Source organism: Anas platyrhynchos, chromosome 28 (assembly GCF_047663525.1).
Source record: "Anas platyrhynchos isolate ZD024472 breed Pekin duck chromosome 28, IASCAAS_PekinDuck_T2T, whole genome shotgun sequence".
NCBI lineage: Eukaryota > Metazoa > Chordata > Aves > Anseriformes > Anatidae > Anas > Anas platyrhynchos.
In genome coordinates this window covers 5434500-5448277 of record NC_092614.1, presented here as the reverse complement: position 1 = coordinate 5448277, position 13778 = coordinate 5434500, and the positions used below count along the sequence as shown (strand labels likewise).

Below are 13778 nucleotides of genomic sequence, written 5' to 3'. Positions count from 1 at the left end.
CAGATAACTCGTGGTAGGACTAGAGGGAATGGCCTCAGGTTGCACCAGGGGAAGTTCAGGTTGGAAATGAGGAGAAATTTATTCTGAGAAAGAATAGTCAGACGTTGGAAGGGGCTGTCCTGGGGCGGTGGTGGAGCGACCATCCCAGGGGGTGTTTAAAGAAAGGTTGGCTGTGGTACTTGGGGACATGCTTTAGTGGATGATATTGGTGATAGGAGGTGCTTGGACCGGATGATCTTGGAGGTCTTTTCCAACCTTAATGATTTCATGATTCTGTGAGTCCGCTTTAGGACCTGGAGCGCCTCCTCCCTCTCCTTCTTCACTGAGCTTGGTGTCTTCAGGGCTGTTTCTCACTCCTCGCTGTTCCAGCTGCTGTTGTGCCGGAGTAGTTTTCCTTTTCTTAATTCTGCTCTCACACAGCCAGAAAAAACATTGCATATTGGCTTGGCTCTGGACAGAAGCAGGCCAGTTTGGAGCCACCTGAAACTGGCTCTTATCTAACATGGGGCAGCTTCTGAGTCTGCTCAGCGCTGAGAAAAGAAGAATGAGACAGGATCTTAATAATGTTTACAAATATCTTAAGTGTGGGAGATGGAGGGAATTGGCCAACCATTTTTCAGTGGTTTGTGGGGACAGGGCAAGGGGCAATGGCCAAAAAATGGCTCACAGGAAGTTCCGCACCAACATGCAAAAGAACTTTTTCATGGTAAGGGTGATGGAGCACTGGAATAGCCAGGCCAGGGAGGCTATGAAGTCTCCTTCTCTGGAGAAATTCAAGTCCTGTTTGGATGCCTACAAGGGCAACCTGCTCTAGGGAAACTGCTTAGGCAGAGGGGTTGGAACCGATGATCACTAGAAAACCCTTCCAACCCCTACAATTCTGTGATTCCGTGATTCTGGACACCTCTGTCAGAGGCCACCCCTGAAGAACCCCGTTACCAAAACCTTGCCACGGACACCGAATACACCCTCCAGCACTTAGGACTCATCTGCTGCCCTACTGACGTGTCCCCACTCAGGGAAATGCTTGACCTCTCATCCTGTTACTTAAAAGCAGATTCTGATGCCAAATGGGCAAATCAAAAATGAGGAAATGAAATGACAGAGTTGACAGAAACCAAAGCACAACCTGTGCCATTAGGAAGGCTATTTTGCATTTGAGGTGAGTCTGCTAGAAAATTACGGCCTGCGTAGAGTGCCTGTGGGCCTGGGGCGATGCAGGAGAGGTATAAAAGAGGCCCCATCTCGTCACTCTCTTCATCCACTCCTCTCACCTCCATCTCCCTGGGAACAAGGTGAGTCTTAAAGCTCCTCTCTTTCTCCTCCTTTACATCCCTGGGGATTGTCTCACAACATACCTGCACCTTCCTTCTCTGTTGGGTCTTGTGGTTGCTAGTCATGGGCAAGGGAAGGGGTCAGCAGGCGTGTCATGAAGTGAAGCTGTGGCTTGGCTGACATACGTCCCGAGATACGGGCTTCTTAGGGAGCTTATTCGGCCTGGACGTTCTTGCCAAGGACATTGGGGCTAAAGGAAAGGAGAAGGCTGAGGGCCTCCTTTCACAGCTGCCAGCTCCCCAAGTAGCATCTGCTGTTGCTCTCCAGTGGTGGGCTGGCAGACTGCTCCTCTCTCACCAACAATATTCCTCTGGGGCCTCACTCCCACCAGGTGCACGTCCTGCCCCGAGACATGTCCTGCTACAACCAGTGCCTGCCGTGCCTGCCATGCGGACCCTGTGGCCCAACCCCGCTGGCCAACAGCTGCAATGAGCCCTGTGTCCAGCAGTGCCAGGACTCCACTGTCGTCATCCAGCCCTCTCCCGTGGTGGTGACCCTGCCCGGCCCCATCCTCAGCTCCTTCCCGCAGAACACCGCCGTGGGATCCTCCACCTCTGCTGCTGTTGGCAGCATCCTCAGCTCTCAGGGAGTGCCCATCTCCTCTGGGGGCTTTGGCCTCTCCGGCTTGGGCAGCCGCTACTGTGGCAGGAGGTGCTTCCCGTGCTAAAGCTGCTGGTGATGGCCCGGGAGGAAGACCCCCAGGGACCCAGACGTTGGTAGCGGACTGGGCACAGAGCACAGGCTTCTTGTGTTCAGGGTGGCCAAACCTCTCCATCACGCCTTGGAAGAGGATGGCTCTCTCAGAGAGCATGGCCCATGTCTGCCTTTCCCCTCTTCCACTCTCTCCTTTCCCACCCGTGTCCTTGTTACTCACTGCAGCTCCACTGTGCTCTGAATCCCACAACGTCATCGCTGAGAGGACCTGCTGGCCCTTCTCCCGCAGTGGAGCAGACAGGTGGCCAAATGGTAGCCTGCCCACCATGGCCACACAGCTCACACTCTCGTCTGCCCCTGGTGATTCCTGCACTTAGGCCCCCCCTCGGAGTGACCTCCTTTCCCCCGTTTGACTCTAATATTAAAGTTCTGCTGCATCCCAGCCTCTGCCTCTGAGTTGTCTTTCCCCTGCAGCTGCTTTTCCAGGATGCCTGGGGAGAGAGGTGTTGCTCACGGGTAGTTCTGGGAGCAGGTGATTGCTGATGCTCATTCTTAGCAATTATTAACACAGACTTGCATTCAATATGCTTCTTCATGCATCAGGTCACCCTCTGGATTTTAAATATGTCGTTACTTAGAGCTGGATGGATTTATCCAACGTAGTTGAGTGGCCTCTGTGCATTTTGGTGTGCACAGTGTTTCTTCTTCTCTGATAAGCACAACAGCATGAAGCAAGTAGTAAAGAACAAGGGATGACTAGGCCCTTGACAAGGTGGAGGGCATAGCTGCCCAGGAGAAGACAGGAAATCCCTTCCTAACAACAACACCGCAGAACTTGCTGTTCTTGGTCAAAGTCTGTCTTGCTACACAGCTCCAAACTGGGCACAGTGTTCCAGATGCGTTTGGAGGAGTGCCGAGCAGAGTGGGATTGTCACTGCCCTCAATGACACCAAGCTGAGTGGTGCAGCTGATAGAAAAGAAGGAAGAGATGCCATTCAAAGGGACCTCCTCAGGCTGGCGAAGTGGGCCTGTGTTAACCGCATGAGGTTCAACAAGTCTAAGTGCAAGGTGCTGCACCTGGCTCAGGGCAATCCCAGACAGGAGTACAGACAGGGAGAAAAACTCATCGAGAGCAGCCATGTGGAGGGAGACTTGGAGAGAGACTTTACCCTACTCTGCCCACGTGAGGCCACATTTTGAGTAGTGAGTCCAGGTCTGGGGCCTCAGGCACAAGAACGATGTGGACTTCTTAGGGTGAGTCCAGAGTAGGGTAAAATATGATCAGACGGCTGGAGCACCTCTCCTCTGAAGAAAGGCTGAGAGAGCTCAAGAAGTTCAGCCTGGAGAAGAGAAGGCTCTGGGGAAACCTCGTTGTGACCTTTCAGTACTTAAAGGGGTCTCAGAAAAAAAGATTGAGAAGAACTTTTTACTTGGGTAGAAAATGATAGGGCAAGGGGTAATGGTCTTAAACTAAAAGGACAGATTTAGACTAGACCTTAAGAGGAAATCTTCACTGTAAGGGTAGTGAGGCACTGGAACAGGTTGCCAAGAGAAGCTGTGGATGCCCCATCCCTGGAGGTGTTCAAGGCCGTTCTGGATGGGGCCTTGGCCAATCTGATACAGCAAGTGGCATCCCTGTCTGTGGCAGGGGGCTTAGACTTAGATGATCTTTAAGGCCTCTTCCAACCCAAGTCCATGATTCTATAATTCTATCCTTCCATGATTCTATAATTCTATGATTCTTGAGCTCCTGACTATGCTTCTGCTCATACAGCCCAGGATGTCATTGGTGTCTTCGGTGTCTCGGAGCACTGCTGGGAGTCACTTCTCTTTGGGTGGGTTTACCACCCAAGTAACTTTTCCTGGACCAGCTTTTGGTCTGCAACCATAGAGGGGTTTTAAGATAGATGACGTGGCATGAGAGCAGGCTGGCAGGAAGTCATCTGCCAGACTGGGCTCTGGGTGACTGCGGTGATTCTTTGGAGAGCTCTTGGATGGCCCTTAGAGACACTCAGAAAGCACCCGCTGTCTCTCCTCCTGCCCTCAGTCTTTCCCTGCCTCCCTCTTCCCCACAAAGTTTTGCAGGAAGCCCAGGGAACAGATGGAAGGAGTAGGGGGAAGACTCTGTGGTGGGTTGACCCCGGCAAGCATCTACGCACCCACCAACGCACTCGCTCATACCGCAGCCACAGCAGGACAGGGGAGACAGTTGGAAGTCAAAGAGACAGAAAAACTTCTTGGTTTATATAAAGACATTTTAAGGAGGGAATGGGAAACGAGAGAGAAAAAGCAAGTGATGCCAAGGCTGTGCCTCATCACCTCCCACCAGAAGACCAATGTCCAGCAAGTGTCTGCAGGATGGCTATTTAGGCAGAACTGTCCCGCTGTTTTGTTGCCGGGCGTGATGCTCTATCGTATGCAACATCCCTTTGGTCGATTGGGGTCAGCTGTCCTAACTGTGTCCCCTCCTGAAAACTTCCCCAACCCTTCCCCTGCTCTGTGAAGGTGCAGAGGGGGAAACATAGAAGGCCTTGATGCTGAGCTCAATCGTTGGAGTGTCACCTCCGCTGTTTTAGCCACACAATCAGAACACAGCACCATACTGCCTATGGTGAAGGCAATTGCCTCCATCACAGCCAGAGCCAGTACAGCCTGCTTCCCCCACTCCCTCTCCTGGTCTGCTCCCGGGCCATTTTCTGCATGAGCCTCCCCGCCCAGCACAGCTGCCCCCAGAGCAGAAGGAATTGCCGCCCCTCCTCTTGCCTCTCTCCCTCTCCCCTGCTGCCCCCTTCCCAGGAACCTGTGTGGCTGCTGCCCTCCCGGGGCCACCTGCAGCTCTGGCTCCTCACTGGAGGCCAGCAGTGGCCACATGCCACCTTCAGCAGGCTGTGCACTGAGGCCAATATGGCACGCCAGGACAGAGAGGCAGCAAAGCTGGGCCTGATGGCCAGAGGCCCTGCAGAACTCATGGGCACCTCCCTCACGTGTGAGTGACAGTGCTTTCCACGGGGCCCTACTGCACACGGCCTCACCCTTGGAAACGTGAATGGTCCCCATGTGTCCCACATGCCCCCTGACGTCCCCAGATGGTGTCTCGCAGCTGGTGTCTGGAGTGTCTGCAGGGGAAGGACGACTCAGAGGTGCGGGCTGGGATGCAGCAGAACTTTAATATTAGAGTCAAAAGAGGGAAACGAGGTCACACCAAGAGGGTGCCCCAGTGTAGGAAGCACCAGGGGCAGACGAGAGCACGCGCTGTGTGGCCACGGAGAGCATCCCGCCACCTGTCCATCTGCCCACTCCACTGAGGGAAAAGGGACAGAAGGCCCACACTAGGCTGATGTGGTGGGACTCAGAGCTCAGTGGAGCTGCAGTGAGTAACAAGGACACAGGTGGGAAAGGAGAGAATGGAGGAGGAGTAAGGCAGACATGGGCCGTGCTCTCCAAGAGTCCCATGCTCTTCCAAGGGGTGTTGGGGAGGTTTGGCCACCCTGAATACAAGAAGACTATGCTCTGTGCCCAGTCCGCTACCAGCGTCTGGGTCCCTGGGCATCTTTCTCCCGGGCCATCACCAGCATCTTTAGCAGGGGAAGCACCTCCTGCCGCAGTAGCCGCTGCCCAAGCCGGAGAGGCCAAAGCCCCCAGAGGAGATGGGCACTCCCTGAGAGCTGAGGATGCTGCCAACGGCAGCGGAGGTGGAGGATCCCATGGCGGTGTTCAGAGAGGCAGTAAAGCTGGGCCTGATGGCCAGGGGCCCTGCAGAACTCATGGGCACCTCCATCAGGTGTGAGTGACAGTGCTTTCCCAAGGGGCCCGTACTGCACAGGGCCTCACCCTTTGGGAAAATGAATGGACCCCTGTGCCCAGCACACCCACTGAAGTCCCCAGAGCAACAGCATTGCTCCTGACAGAAGGTGTCTGGAGTGTCTGCAGGGGAAGGAAAACTCAGAGGCAGAGGCTGGGATGCAGCAGAACTTTAATATTAGAGTCAAACGGGGGAAAGGAGGTCACTCCGAGAGGGGGCCTAAGTGCAGGAAACAAAAGGGGCAGATGAGAGCATGAGCTGTGTGGACATCATGGGCATCCTGCAAGATATCTATCTGCGCACTGCACTGATGGAGAAGGGCCAGCAGGTCCTCTCAGCGATGATGTTGTGGGATTCAGAGCACAGTGGAGCTGCAGTGAGTAACAAGGACACGGGTGGGAAAGGAGAGAGTGGAAGAGGGGAAAGGCAGACATGGGCCATGCTCTCTGAGAGAGCCATCCTCTTCCAAGGCGTGATGGAGAGGTTTGGCCACCCTGAACACAAGAAGCCTATGCTCTGTGCCCAGTCCGCTACCAACGTCTGGGTCCCTGGGGGTCTTCCTCCCGGGCCATCACCAGCAGCTTTAGCAGGGGAAGCACCTCCTGCCGCAGTAGCCGCTGCCCAAGCCGGAGAGGCCAAAGCCCCCGGAGGAGATGGGCACTCCCTGAGAGCTGAGGATGCTGCCAACGGCAGCGGAGGTGGAGGATCCCACGGCGGTGTTCTGCGGGAAGGAGCTGAGGATGGGGCCGGGCAGGGTCACCACCACGGGAGAGGGCTGGATGACGACAGTGGAGTCCTGGCACTGCTGGACACAGGGCTCATTGCAGCTGTTGGCCAGCGGGGTTGGGCCACAGGGTCCGCATGGCAGGCACGGCAGGCACTGGTTGTAGCAGGACATGTCTCGGGGCAGGACGTGCACCTGGTGGGAGTGAGGCCCCAGAGGAATATTGTTGGTGAGAGAGGAGCAGTCTGCCAGCCCACCACTGGAGAGCAACAGCAGATGCTACTTGGGGAGCTGGCAGCTGTGAAAGGAGGCCCTCAGCCTTCTCCTTTCCTTTAGCCCCAATGTCCTTGGCAAGAACGTCCAGGCCGAATAAGCTCCCTAAGAAGCCCGTATCTCGGGACGTATGTCAGCCAAGCCACAGCTTCACTTCATGACACGCCTGCTGACCCCTTCCCTTGCCCATGACTAGCAACCACAAGACCCAACAGAGAAGGAAGGTGCAGGTATGTTGTGAGACAATCCCCAGGGATGTAAAGGAGGAGAAAGAGAGGAGCTTTAAGACTCACCTTGTTCCCAGGGAGATGGAGGTGAGAGGAGTGGATGAAGAGAGTGACGAGATGGGGCCTCTTTTATACCTCTCCTGCATCGCCCCAGGCCCACAGGCACTCTACGCAGGCCGTAATTTTCTAGCAGACTCACCTCAAATGCAAAATAGCCTTCCTAATGGCACAGGTTGTGCTTTGGTTTCTGTCAACTCTGTCATTTCATTTCCTCATTTTTGATTTGCCCATTTGGCATCAGAATCTGCTTTTAAGTAACAGGATGAGAGGTCAAGCATTTCCCTGAGTGGGGACACGTCAGTAGGGCAGCAGATGAGTCCTAAGTGCTGGAGGGTGTATTCGGTGTCCATGGTAATGTTTTTGGTAATGGGGTTCTACTTGGGTATCCTCTATGAGAGGTATCCAGAAGCTGCCCAAGAGCTGCCTGCGGACCTCCTCTGAGTAGGTCTGCCCAAGGGGCAGGCTCAGACATGGATGGTAGGGAGGAGGGACATACAGGGCTCACCCTCCTGGCCAAAGAGATGGGGCTGTGTGTAGGAGCTCTCCTGATGCTTTGTGGATGGGAATTAAAGGGTTACAGAAAACATCTTCCCCCTTGCTGGGACTTGTCTCTAGGTCCTAGGCAATACGTCGTCTCCTAGCATTAGAGCTTCAGCACACATCCTCTGCCATGTCCCAAAGCCCTCCTCAGGCAACAGAACAAGCCAGCACCACTGGGGGGACAAGGAAGCTCCCACTCAACAAGCGAGGGCTGGCAGGAATGGGCACTGCCATGCGGCTGGGCATGCTCAGGGAGGGGACTTGCTCACAAGGGCTCTGGCTACAGAAACATGTCCCAGATTTCATCAAGGAGGCAATGCATCCCTGCTTCATGATCAAAGCACTTCCCTGCCCTGCAGACATGGGAGGTAGTTGGGACACACATCACAGGATCTTTGGCACACTTTGCACAATAGGGCATGTCTTTGGGTGCGCTGCTGGTCACAGAATGCATCCAGCCAAAGTGCATGGTACGGAAAGGATAGTGGTGGAGCAAGACACTGTCCCCGTGAACAACTCAGTCCTCTGGTAGTGAGAAGGGACTCGATTCCCCAGGACTTGCTGGGCATCATTGTGCTCAGGAGAGCAACCTTTGCCTTCCTCACAGCAGCTGACAACATGGCTTGCCTGAAGAGCCCAGGAGACAGCCACAAGAGGGAACAAGGCCAAGGATACAGAAAACATGTCATTAAAAAGGAGCTGTCTTGTGCCAGGGCATTTCAAAACTGCAGCACAGCCCATCTGCCTATGCAGGCAATGAGCTGTGACTGGTGGAGCAGGCTGGGAGCCAGGCCAAGTTGTAGAAGGATGTGCTGTGTCCTCAGGCGAGGGAGGCTTTGGTCATCCAGGAGGGCTCTGCATAGACAGAAGGATATGCAGGACCCCTCCAGCACTTGGGACTAATCTTCTACCCCTTCTGACCTACTCTATGGTGGTTTTACTCAGCTGGGCAGCTGAGCTGCATCACAACCACTCTCTAATTCCCCTGCCTTAAAGGGAAGGGGGAGGAAATGCGATGAAAAGGGATCAAGGGTTGAGATAAAAACAGAGAGGTCTATCACCAGTTATAGCGACAGACAAGACAGACTCAGAATAGGGAGATTAATGTAATTTCTTACCTGTCACTAACAAGCTAGAGTGAGAAACTAAAAACACCTTCTCTCCCCATCCACCCTCTTCTACGTGCTGATGGACATTTCTCACAGAGGCCACCAAAGCAGAACGCCGTTACCAAAACCTTGCCACGGAAACCCAAAATACCCTCCAGCACTTAGGACTCATCTGCTGCCTTACTGACGTGTTCCCACTCAGGGAAATGCTTGACCTCTCATCCTGTGTCCTTGTTACTCACTGCAGCTCCACTGTACTCTGAATCCCACAGTGTCATCATGGAGCGGACCTGCTGGCCCTTCTCCCTCAGCGCAGTGGGCAGATAGATATCTTGCAGGATGCCCATGATGTCCACACAGCTCATGCTCTCATCTGCCCCTGGTGCTTCCTGCACTTAGGCCCCCTCTCGGAGTGACCTCCTTTCCCCCGTTTGACTCTAATATTAAAGTTCTGCTGCATCCCAGCCTGTGCCTCTGAGTTTTCCTTCCCCTGCAGACACTTCAGACACCAGCTGCGAGACACCACCTGGGGACGTCAGGGGGCATGTGGGACACATGGGGACCATTCACGTTTCCAAGGGTGAGGCCGTGTGCAGTAGGGCCCCTTGTAAAGCACTGTCACTCACACGTGAGGGAGGTGCCCATGAGTTCTGCAGGGCCTCTGGCCATCAGGCCCAGCTTTGCTGCCTCTCTGTCCTGGCGTGCCATATTGGCCTCAGTGCACAGCCTGCTGAAGGTGGCATGTGGCCACTGCTGGCCTCCAGTGAGGAGCCAGAGCTGCAGGTGGCCCCGGGAGGGCAGCAGCCACACAGGTTCCTGGGAAGGGGGCAGCAGGGGAGAGGGAGAGAGGCAAGAGGAGGGGCGGCAATTCCTTCTGCTCTGGGGGCAGCTGTGCTGGGCGGGGAGGCTCATGCAGAAAATGGCCCGGGAGCAGACCAGGAGAGGGAGTGGGGGAAGCAGGCTGTACTGGCTCTGGCTGTGATGGAGGCAATTGCCTTCACCACAGGCAGTATGGTGCTGTGTTCTGATTGTGTGGCTAAAACAGTGGAGGTGACACTCCAATGATTGAGCTCAGCATCAAGGCCTTCTATGTTTCCCCCTCTGCACCTTCACAGAGCAGGGGAAGGGTTGGGGAAGTTTTCAGGAGGGGACACAGTTAGGACAGCTGACCCCAATCGACCAAAGGGATATTGCATACGATAGAGTATCATGCCCGGCAACAAAATGGCAGGACACTTCTTCCAAAGTAGCCATCCTGCAGAGAGCTCATTGGCATTGGTCTGTTGGTGGAAGGTGGTCAGACACAGCCTTGGCATCATTAGTTTTTTCTCTTTTTTTCCCATGCCCTTCTTAAAATGTCTTTATATTGACTGGGGAGTTTTTCTGTCTCTTGATATTCCAACTGCCACCCCTACCCCACTGTGGCTGCGATGTGAGTGAGTGGGTGGTGGGTGCTTAGATCCTTGCTGGGCGTCAAGCCACCAGACAGGCTCACAGGCAGTGCATGTCCTCCTCCCCTTACTCCTTCCATCTGTTCCCTGGGCTTCCTGCAAAACTTTGTGGGGAAGAGGGAGGCAGGGAGTGACCGAGGGCAGGAGGAGAGGCAGCGGGTGCTGACTGAGTGTCTCTAAGGGCCATCCATGAGCTCCCCAAAGCAATACCGTAGTCACCCAGAGCCCAGTCTGGCAGATGCCTTCCTGCCAGCCCGCCCTCATGCCACATCACCTGTCTTGCAGCCCCTCTATGGCAGCAGACCAAAACCTGGCCCAAGAAAAGTTACTTGGGTGGTAAACCCACCCAAAGAGAAGTGACTCCCAGCAGTGCTCTGAGACACCAAAGACACCAATGACATCCTGGGCTGTATGAGCAGAAGCATAGTCAGGAGCTCAAGAATCATAGAATTATAGAATCATGGAAGGATAGAATTATAGAATCATGGACCTGGGTTGGAAGAGACCTTAAAGATCATCTAAGTCTAAGCCCCCTGCCACAGACAGGGATGCCACTTGCTGTATCAGATTGGCCAAGGCCCCATCCAGAACGGCCTTGAACACCTCCAGGGATGGGGCATCCACAGCTTCTCTTGGCAACCTGTTCCAGTGCCTCACTACCCTTACAGTGAAGATTTCCTCTTAAGGTCTAGTCTAAATCTGTCCTTTTAGTTTAAGACCAATCCCCCTTGCCCTATCATTTTCTACCCAAGTAAAAAGTTCTTCTCAATCTTTTTTTCTGAGACCCCTTTAAGTACTGAAAGGTCACAACGAGGTTTCCCCAGAGCCTTCTCTTCTCCAGGCTGAACTTCTTGAGCTCTCTCAGCCTTTCTTCAGAGGAGAGGTGCTCCAGCCGTCTGATCATATTTTACCCTACTCTGGACTCACCCTAAGAAGTCCACATCGTTCTTGTGCCTGAGGCCCCAGACCTGGACTCACTACTCAAAATGTGGCCTCACGTGGGCAGAGTAGGGTAAAGTCTCTCTCCAAGTCTCCCTCCACATGGCTGCTCTCGATGAGTTTTTCTCCCTGTCTGTACTCCTGTCTGGGATTGCCCTGAGCCAGGTGCAGCACCTTGCACTTAGACTTGTTGAACCTCATGCGGTTAACACAGGCCCACTTCGCCAGCCTGAGGAGGTCCCTTTGAATGGCATCTCTTCCTTCTTTTCTATCAGCTGCACCACTCAGCTTGGTGTCATTGAGGGCAGTGACAATCCCACTCTGCTCGGCACTCCTCCAAACGCATCTGGAACACTGTGCCCAGTTTGGAGCTGTGTAGCAAGACAGACTTTGACCAAGAACAGCAAGTTCTGCGGTGTTGTTGTTAGGAAGGGATTTCCTGTCTTCTCCTGGGCAGCTATGCCCTCCACCTTGTCAAGGACCTAGTCATCCCTTGTTCTTTACTACTTGCTTCATGCTGTTGTGCTTATCAGAGAAGAAGAAACACTGTGCACACCAAAATGCACAGAGGCCACTCAACTACGTTGGATAAATCCATCCAGCTCTAAGTAACGACATATTTAAAATCCAGAGGGTGACCTGATGCATGAAGAAGCATATTGAATGCAAGTCTGTGTTAATAATTGCTAAGAATGAGCATCAGCAATCACCTGCTCCCAGAACTACCCGTGAGCAACACCTCTCTCCCCAGGCATCCTGGAAAAGCAGCTGCAGGGGAAAGACAACTCAGAGGCAGAGGCTGGGATGCAGCAGAACTTTAATATTAGAGTCAAACGGGGGAAAGGAGGTCACTCCGAGGGGGGGCCTAAGTGCAGGAATCACCAGGGGCAGACGAGAGTGTGAGCTGTGTGGCCATGGTGGGCAGGCTACCATTTGGCCACCTGTCTGCTCCACTGCGGGAGAAGGGCCAGCAGGTCCTCTCAGCGATGACGTTGTGGGATTCAGAGCACAGTGGAGCTGCAGTGAGTAACAAGGACACGGGTGGGAAAGGAGAGAGTGGAAGAGGGGAAAGGCAGACATGGGCCATGCTCTCTGAGAGAGCCATCCTCTTCCAAGGCGTGATGGAGAGGTTTGGCCACCCTGAACACAAGAAGCCTGTGCTCTGTGCCCAGTCCGCTACCAACGTCTGGGTCCCTGGGGGTCTTCCTCCCGGGCCATCACCAGCAGCTTTAGCACGGGAAGCACCTCCTGCCACAGTAGCGGCTGCCCAAGCCGGAGAGGCCAAAGCCCCCAGAGGAGATGGGCACTCCCTGAGAGCTGAGGATGCTGCCAACAGCAGCAGACGTGGAGGATCCCACGGCGGTGTTCTGCGGGAAGGAGCTGAGGATGGGGCCAGGCAGGGTCACCACCACGGGAGAGGGCTGGATGACGACAGTGGAGTCCTGGCACTGCTGGACACAGGGCTCATTGCAGCTGTTGGCCAGCGGGGTTGGGCCACAGGGTCCGCATGGCAGGCACGGCAGGCACTGGTTGTAGCAGGACATGTCTCGGGGCAGGACGTGCACCTGGTGGGAGTGAGGCCCCAGAGGAATATTGTTGGTGAGAGAGGAGCAGTCTGCCAGCCCACCACTGGAGAGCAACAGCAGATGCTACTTGGGGAGCTGGCAGCTGTGAAAGGAGGCCCTCAGCCTTCTCCTTTCCTTTAGCCCCAATGTCCTTGGCAAGAACGTCCAGGCCGAATAAGCTCCCTAAGAAGCCCGTATCTCGGGACGTATGTCAGCCAAGCCACAGCTTCACTTCATGACACGCCTGCTGACCCCTTCCCTTGCCCATGACTAGCAACCACAAGACCCAACAGAGAAGGAAGGTGCAGGTATGTTGTGAGACAATCCCCAGGGATGTAAAGGAGGAGAAAGAGAGGAGCTTTAAGACTCACCTTGTTCCCAGGGAGATGGAGGTGAGAGGAGTGGATGAAGAGAGTGACGAGATGGGGCCTCTTTTATACCTCTCCTGCATCGCCCCAGGCCCACAGGCACTCTACGCAGGCCGTAATTTTCTAGCAGACTCACCTCAAATGCAAAATAGCCTTCCTAATGGCACAGGTTGTGCTTTGGTTTCTGTCAACTCTGTCATTTCATTTCCTCATTTTTGATTTGCCCATTTGGCATCAGAATCTGCTTTTAAGTAACAGGATGAGAGGTCAAGCATTTCCCTGAGTGGGGACACGTCAGTAGGGCAGCAGATGAGTCCTAAGTGCTGGAGGGTGTATTCGGTGTCCGTGGCAAGGTTTTGGTAACGGGGTTCTTCAGGGGTGGCCTCTGACAGAGGTGTCCAGAATCACGGAATCACAGAATTGTAGGGGTTGGAAGGGTTTTCTAGTGATCATCGGTTCCAACCCCTCTGCCTAAGCAGTTTCCCTAGAGCAGGTTGCCCTTGTAGGCATCCAAACAGGACTTGAATTTCTCCAGAGAAGGAGACTTCATAGCCTCCCTGGCCTGGCTATTCCAGTGCTCCATCACCCTTACCATGAAAAAGTTCTTTTGCATGTTGGTGCGGAACTTCCTGTGAGCCATTTTTTGGCCATTGCCCCTTGCCCTGTCCCCACAAACCACTGAAAAATGGTTGGCCAATTCCCTCCATCTCCCACACTTAAGATATTTGTAA

At 54.1% G+C, this 13778-nt stretch overlaps 2 protein-coding genes across 2 annotated transcripts; one reads left to right on the top strand and one right to left on the bottom strand.

Annotated features, from left to right (window-relative positions):
• The first annotated feature begins 1687 nt into the window (after positions 1-1687).
• LOC119714103 (feather keratin 1-like) lies at positions 1688-2002 on the top strand. The gene has a single exon (XM_038168862.2). It carries the CDS (start codon positions 1688-1690, stop codon positions 2000-2002), a length of 315 nt encoding a protein of 104 aa, XP_038024790.1.
• A 10341-nt stretch (positions 2003-12343) lies between these two features.
• LOC119715254 (feather keratin 1-like) lies at positions 12344-12658 on the bottom strand. Its single transcript, XM_038172491.2, has one exon. The coding sequence runs from the start codon at positions 12656-12658 to the stop codon at positions 12344-12346; it is 315 nt and encodes a 104-aa protein (XP_038028419.1).
• Between the last annotated feature and the right edge of the window lie 1120 nt (positions 12659-13778).